Raw genomic sequence first — 7,608 nt, 5'->3', positions numbered from 1 at the left:
AAAAGGTCAGCGGCGAGAGCGGGCCGGCCACCGCAGTCGACTCCCCGACTCCTGTCCCGCATCACCCGCGCCGTCCAAAAGTAAGAGCCCTCGCCGCAGGTGAGTCGGACTCCACGCCGCCTTCAAGGAGCAACAGAGCGAGCTTTTCGCAAAACGTTCGGGAGGAAGGAGGACAATGAGTGGCGTTCCTGCGCAACTTCCGGGCTTCTTGGACGGGAAGAGCCACGCCATCTTTAGTACTGATCCGGCGCGACCCGGGCCTTTAAGAAGCGCGGGGGTTCGGATCGCAAGTTTGAGCTTGACGGAGGCACGGCGGAAGAGCGGTCGGCGCTCGCAGTACGGAGATCGCGGGCTCCGGCCTTCCTGTGAAGGAGTTTGCATGGTGTCCCCGTGCCTGAGTGGGTTTTCTCCGGGTTTCCTCCCACGCTCCAAAAACACGCCTGGCGGGTGGATCCGACACTTTAAATTGTCCTTAGTGGCGATTGGCTGCGCAAACGGTCGTTTGTCACTGCGTGCCTTGCGATTGGCTGACGGCCAGATGCAGGTGTCGCTCCAAGACGGCCGGCGCACCCTCGCCAGGACTTAAAGTAATGCCGTGACAGGAGCTGTACATTTATCTTTTCAGTCAAGAGCAAAGTGATTGGAACATGAAGCAGCTTATGGCTGAATTGTGATTTTGCGACACCCTTGATGCCTTTGATGGATGTACCTTTTTTTTTTGGGGGGGGGGCAAAACAGATATTAGATGCTCAGATCATGCTCCAAAGATGAATAAATGACACAGATGACACAATAGTCTAATTTGGAGTCTTTTTGTTTTTCATCCAAAAAGCATTGATCGGTGAGGGCACGGGTGTTGAATTCCAGTCCTGGAGGATGGACGTCCTGCATGTTTTGATTACCTGATTCAAATGATTCGGATCAGTTTCAAGCTCCCGTTGAGATTGCTGACGAGCCGACGATTCGAATCAGGCGTGTCGACTGGAGAAACCTGGAAAACATGCAGGATATCGGCCCTCTAGGACAGGCGTCCAACACCTACGGGTCATTGCAAAAAGACGCCATAGACCAAAACGAGGTATTTTTTTTACATGGCGGCCGATATTCTCATCTATTGACGGACTTACCGTAGCAATCGCGCGGGATACCGGCCCTCGAGGACTGGACTTTGATACCTACGGGTTAGGGGGTACGCCGTCGCACAAAGGCGCGAGAGACTCAAAGGAGGCGTTTATAGACAGCACGGCGGCTGATATTTCCATCGATTTACCGTATGCTCGTTTGTTTGAAACGGAAGCCTGACGGCTCTCTCCGTCTGTTTTGCAACACGCGTCCATCCGCCGGGACGGCCAAAGAGCAGATCGCCATGGCCCTGCACGGCATACTGAATGATTCCAACGTGGCCGCAGCCCTGGATGGATGCAAAGGTGACAAGGGAACACACACGAGCGCACGCTTTGGGCCGGCGCGCTAAAGGCCGGCCCGTCTTGACCGCGTGTGAATTCAGACGCCGGGACCTTCGACCACAAGACGTTCTTCAAGACCTGCGGCCTGGCCGACAAGTCCTTGGACGACTTGAAGGCGGCGTTCGCCATCATTGACCAGGACAAGAGCGGTTTCATTGAGGAGGAGGAGCTCAAGTGAGGCAACCTTCGATCGCTCGATTATCGCGATGAGCTTGTGAGAAAAAACACTGAAGCCACGGCGCATTGCCTCGCGTACACGCGCGCTGTACCCCGCACGGCGGAAAATCCGCTCCCGGGTCCATTAAAGTTTCGTGCGGTCGGCGACGCGAAAAAGCTCGGGGACCCCTGGAGCACGCGCCCATACTTTCGGCCTTCAAGACGCGCCTTACATTCGGGGAACCGGGGTACTTGTACGCGGCGCATTATGGAGCGTGTTAGCAGGCCAATGAGCTTGCGGCGGGCCGTGTGCGCAGGCTGTTCCTGCAGAACTTCAAGCAGGGCGCGCGCGCGCTCAACGACGCCGAGACCCAGGCCTTCCTCAAGGCGGGCGACACCGACGGCGACGGCAAGATCGGCGTTGACGGTAGGAGCGGGCGCCCGCGCGCTCCCCTCCGCTCCGCTCCGCTCGCGCTCGCTGACCGCCTTGTTCCGCGTGCCCCCCGCAGAGTTCACCACCTTGGTCCAGGCGTAAAGTGGCACGTGAGCAACGGCAGCAGCAGCTCTCATGGAACAACAGGGGCCACCTGGTGCCCATCCCAATCGTTTTTATACAATTGCTCAAGAGACCTTTGCCCCCCCTGACCCAACACAAAACACGCTCTGTCCAACCAAACGATGATTGCCAGCGACCGTCCTTCCCGCCCGCGGTTGTGTTCGCGTCTAAAATAGCAACTTTGCTTCTTGTCCGATCCGCGCACTTTCCAGGAGCGGGCGGCGGGGAAGAAAGAAGATTCTTTTGCTCGGGTGACTTTTCAACTATGTGACAATCTGACTGTAAAAGCGCCGAATAAACTTACGGACGGGAAAAATGTCACACGTGTGCTGCTTGACGTCGCAAAGCAAAACTGTACGCCTGGCCGCTAGACGGCGACATCGCCTCTCGTTTGGACGGGGGGAGTACTGCACTGACTACTTGGAAAGTAAGCCTCCTCGTAAGATTGACTTTTTTGTTATTTTTCACAACTTTGGGAAATTGCAGTTCCAAAAAAAAATTGAATTTCGTCATTTTTAATTTTTAGTTTCACGTTTGGCAAACTTCTGTACGTTACCACCCCACTTATATGTAAGGGAGAGTCATTTAAATAATTCAAAACTACTACAACATCAAAGTTAAATACCGAAATAAATGTTTGAACACAACAAAAAGTTCAATACGGTGCTAGAGGAAGCGCATCTACTAGTTGAGCAATACGGCAGCGCGGTGTCAAGAAATGTGAAAATCATTTGATTAATCACAAGTGGAAGATATCACTTACACACAGTAGACCACAAACACCTTTGCACAAATTCCAATGACAACAATTATTTTCTTTTATGCACATATATATCTGTGTACAGGCCATTGCATGTGAGCTAAGGTTTCACGAGGCACAGCGGGCATGGTGTTGGGGGGGGGGGGGGCGCTTAGCAAATGTAACTGAATAAATAATCATGGGTAACAGAATAGCGCGCAAAGGTATCGCCTTGGCACATGACATCATGCTGGCAGCCGAAGCGCCGCGGAGTGTTGGGTTGAGTCCAGCCGTCGATCCAGTTCCTCTCCACCTTCTCGTCTCTTTTCTGAGGATTATTTGGGATCAGGAAAGTATCGGTGTGTCCGTTTCACTGCACTTATATAGCAAAAAGAGCCACGGCCCGTGGGCCGTTTGCGACCCGCCATGCAGAGTTTCCCGGTCCGCGGCATTTAAGAAAATCGACGGTGCCCGCAATGCTATGGAAAAAAGCGTGGCAAAGGTTTCATGGTAGACGGCCTTAGAAGTGTTTTGAAATAACTACATTACATAGACAAGATGTACCTGTCTCGATTGATTGAAAAGTAAGGGAATAGTCAAACAAAATGTTATCATCAAAATAGAGTCCACAGAAATATGAAGTCAGCAGTTGTGAAGTTGTAGGCTCGTCGCCCGTCCCTTGACCGGGCCTTTCCCCCTTCCCAAAGACATCTGTTTTTTACTCTTATTCGTGGCTGAAATTTTGGCGCGCAAGTGAGCGAAACGCAGTTACGTCATTCCGGCCCGTTTTCAAAATGAATGTTTTTTCCAAATAAAATCGCTTTCATACTTCTACTCTGTTCCCAGTGCGTGTCGGAACACAAGTCGACACGTAGTGAACGCTCTCCAAAAGAAATCAGCAAATTGGCGCCGTTTACTGTTGTCTTCAATATCTGAAGGTTACGTTTTGTAAAACTGAAATAATGCAAATACATACAGCGCAATTGCAAGACAGCGTTATTTAAAATACAAAGAAACGGAACGTTCATGCAAATTGAAACATACTGAGAAAAAAAATCTAAAGGCGGCTCACAAGCGATGCTTTCGCGGGCACAACGGCAAGCGCCGGGAGCTGTCGGGCAGATGTAAACGCGGAAAGCGCTGCGTTTGGCGCCCCGCCGGCGTCATGTGATTATGGTAACACAGCTTGGAACCGAGTGAAAGATCAGGTCAAAAAGGGCACAGAGGACTGAATCCGATCCAAAAGAGTTGATTATATTTGGGGTGGGTCCGTGCGGCTCGAAGGCCGCCGCCCGGCGTGCCGGCCGAGGAAACTTTTCCAGACGCCAAGAGCCACCTTTGGGCCCCGGGACTTTATAAATACTAAAGTTTAATTAGGTAGCCGGGAAACTGGAAACTGTAATTCGATCGGCGGACAGGTAACTCAAGCCAAGGCCATCGCCGGCCCTATAAAAGCGGGCCGGACGGACGGACGGCGCCCGCCACTCAAGTCCCAGCTCCGGTCTCCGCCGCTTCCACGAGTGCCGTCTCACCTGGTAAGCTGCCAAACAAAGGGGACGGTCTGCTCCTCTTTATTCTTCATTCCCGATTTCTATTAATAAGGTTTGAGCGACTTACAGCATCCCATCGTTTTGTTGACCTTCTTTTTATCGCGGCTCCATCTAGCACAGGGGTGGCCAAGTTCGGTCCTCAAGAGCCACAATCCAGCCTGTTTTCATTGTGTCTCTTCAACTAACACACCTGATTCAAATGATTAGCTCATCAGCATGCTTTGCACAATCCTGATAATGACGCTGATTTGACTCAGGTGTGTTGGTTGAAGAGATACATTGAAAACAGTCTGGATTGTGGCTCTTGAGGACCGAACTTGGCCACCCCTGATCTAGCGGATGCATTACTCAAAGCCAGCCACTACCGTAGCTTCTATTCTAATGGCGAAAAGACTTTGACATCAGGCCGAAGGTACGCCTTCTACTCCGGCGCGCCTCATAGCGCCGAAAATTGCCTATACTGTATAGTCTATCGACGTGTTTGTGTTTATTCGCCGTGCTACTTTATCTGGGGGCTCCCTTGACGTTTCCTTCCGCGCGGCTCCATCTAGCGGACGCATAATGCAAGGCCATCCACTACTGTAGCTTCTGTTCTATGCGCCCTATATACAAAAGAGTTTGAAAATTCCTTGGAGGCGCGCCTCGCGGGGGCGTAGAAAGCACAGCGCCTCACGACAGCAAGATGAGAAATGTCCAAAGCTTGAACAGTCACCAAAGGTTGGCGCGCACCCGCAGGTCAAGGACATGTCGCTGTTATCCATCCTCTCGGCCGAGGCCGTCGGCACGGCTATCAAGGACTGCCAAGGTACGGTCTCGCTTCTTCCCTTCCCTTGCGTCTCTTTGTGTACTCTTCATCCTTCTTCCGCGCAATACCGCCATGGACGTAAGCGTCAATGACCAGAGTTGAAGCCCGAGAAAGGGAGTGGAAGAGCGCTGAAAATCTTCACGCGTCTTTCTTTCTCCTCAGTTGACACGGCTGCTCTCGCACAAATGGTGAATGGGTTACAAAAAAAACAAAAAAGAAAGGATGATACCAGGTATCAGAGTGAATGAATCAGGTGGAAAAAACTCTGATGATAGTCGTGGTAATCAGCCAATTGGATCCAAGAAAAAAAAAGGTTATGAGGAATGGCATCGGGTTGAAATAAATGCCAAGAGCAGAAAATAATACTACGTACCTTTGAATTGATTATTCCTTTTAATACTGCCCAAAAGTACTACGTCACCGTTGATGATAAAACACGAACGTATTGATCAAACGTTAACGATTCATCAAAATTACATTTCAACGCTTTCATTTATTGAAAGAATTCAGCTCACTTTTAGCTCACTTTGCATGACAAAATTTAACGGGTTTATGAGATGATGAACTTTGTCTCCAGGGGGAAATTTGTCTTGGGCAAAGTGCTTTAACCACATCAGTGGTAAAAACAGACATACGCAATTAAAAAAAAATAAAATGACATTTATAAAGGAGCATTTGGGGGGCTTGGAGCAGATTTGTATATTTACATCGCCTCTACTCAGGAAAGGTTCACGTGACAAAAGGAGTTCCGGAATGAACGGACTCGATAAGGAGGGGTGGCGGCGCGGCGGCGTTGCGGGCAGGTGCCGCTTGACCAGTGGCCAGAAGCACGGAGACGCTAACGCCGCTCTGCTCTTCGCTTAGCGCCCGACACCTTCTGCCCCAAGAAGTTCTTCCAGGCGTGCGGCCTGACCAAGAAGAGCCCGCAGGACGTCAAGAAGGTTTTCGGCATCCTGGACAACGACGGCAGCGGCTACATCGAGGAGGAGGAGCTCAAGTGGGTGCGGCCGCGCGTCGGCGTGCCAGCGTGGCGTCCGCCGGATGGGCCTCTGCTCTTTGCAGGTTCTTCCTTCAGAGGTTTTCTTCCACCGCCCGGGTCTTGACGGACAAGGAGACCAAGGCCTTCATGGACGCCGCCGACGACGACGGCGACGGCCGCGTCGGAGTCGAAGGTACCCGCCCGACCAAATTTTGCATTTTCTGCAAAATGGCAAGACTTGACTTCAAAGTATAGCCGCCAATTGCAAAATTAAAACAAATAAATAAAAAAACCATGCTCTCAACTCTTGCCGTAAGCGTATGCCGTTATATTGGCGCGCTAATGCAAACATATGGCGCGCGGGCGGGTTTCATGAGATGGTTTTCTAATGCATACAGATGAAAACTTGAACTGTTTTACGATTAATGGTCCGGTTAATCGCGTATGACTAATAGTGACCATGTTCTAAAATACCAGTAGTATTTGAAATAGCGACTGTTTTGAAAAAAAATCATCCATCTTTCTGCAGTCAAAATCCTCCAATTTGCGTGTCCCACTTGGACAAGCATTCTTTGTTTCTCTTCTTTGCAGAATTCCAAAACATGGTCCTCCCCTAAACCGCGCGGAGCCCTTTTCTCAGCCGTCCCTCGTTTGGCACGGCGTCGGCGACGGCCTTCCTTTAGTCATCCGGTCCGCGTCAACTTCAGCGCGCCATCTTGCCGTGACCATTTAGCGCCCAAAGAAATGTCAAAGTCACCCTATATTCAAGCGTAAATAAAAAGGATCAAACCCACTCAACTTGGCTCCTTACGTTTTGTTTTTCGGCGTATTCCCGAGGTTGCAAATGCGATGGTTTTTTGTTTAAACGCGAGGAGAGGAGAGGAAGGGTGACCTCGACGTCCATCGGAGTTGACCGAAGGTCACCGGACTTCAGTTTCGGAAAACGAGCCGGAAAGCTAAGAAAAAAAAAAAGACGATTGCGATGAGTGAAGGGCATTGGCCTCGCAGAGAACCGAAAGTCGTCAGCAATTTGTGGCATGGAGGTGCAATCATTTACAAAACGGGCAAACTCGACGCAATCGTTTCAAACGGATGGAAAAAAAGGATTCAAAGTAGCAAACAGCACAGAAAACAAGGATGAAAAAATGAAGCGCAATGAAGCAAGCGGCAAAGTTGAAGCCAATCCAAATGGCGAGACAAGGAGGCACACCCGGACCCGGACCCAAACCCGGACCCGGACCCGGACGCGACGCGAGTGGCTGGACCGAGCCCACGGGCTGAGGCAAAGAGCCGCTGACGTATGGCAAGGGTTTTTTTTTTTCCTTTAACCAGCATAAGTAACGCAGTGTTTTGTTGT

At 50.8% G+C, this 7,608-nt stretch overlaps 2 protein-coding genes across 3 annotated transcripts; both read left to right on the top strand.

The window, feature by feature from the left end:
* The first annotated feature begins 3 nt into the window (after positions 1–3).
* LOC148411215 (parvalbumin beta-like) lies at positions 4–2,482 on the top strand. 2 transcript variants are annotated; one of them, XM_088437733.1, is made up of 5 exons: positions 4–99; positions 1,361–1,427; positions 1,508–1,640; positions 1,940–2,049; positions 2,132–2,482. In XM_088437733.1, exons 2-5 carry the CDS (start codon positions 1,367–1,369, stop codon positions 2,155–2,157), a joined length of 330 nt encoding a protein of 109 aa, XP_088293859.1. In that variant the 5' UTR covers positions 4–99; positions 1,361–1,366; the 3' UTR covers positions 2,158–2,482. The 2 variants fall into 2 exon arrangements, with proteins under 2 accessions (XP_088293859.1, XP_088293860.1); XM_088437734.1 differs by having other exon boundaries at positions 27–99; positions 1,356–1,427.
* Positions 2,483–2,583: 101 nt separating this feature from the next.
* Positions 2,584–7,044, top strand: pvalb8 (parvalbumin 8). Its single transcript, XM_088437735.1, has 6 exons — positions 2,584–2,605; positions 4,336–4,452; positions 5,203–5,272; positions 6,137–6,269; positions 6,335–6,444; positions 6,843–7,044. Exons 3-6 carry the CDS (start codon positions 5,212–5,214, stop codon positions 6,866–6,868), a joined length of 330 nt encoding a protein of 109 aa, XP_088293861.1. The 5' UTR covers positions 2,584–2,605; positions 4,336–4,452; positions 5,203–5,211; the 3' UTR covers positions 6,869–7,044.
* Positions 7,045–7,608: the final 564 nt, after the last annotated feature.

The sequence above is a fragment of the Hippichthys cyanospilos genome, chromosome 16 (genome assembly GCF_059441005.1).
Source record: "Hippichthys cyanospilos isolate Australia breed blue-spotted pipefish chromosome 16, RoL_Hcya_1.0, whole genome shotgun sequence".
Lineage (NCBI taxonomy): Eukaryota > Metazoa > Chordata > Actinopteri > Syngnathiformes > Syngnathidae > Hippichthys > Hippichthys cyanospilos.
Note: the sequence above shows the minus strand (reverse complement) of the source record. Positions and strands in the feature narration are given on the sequence as shown.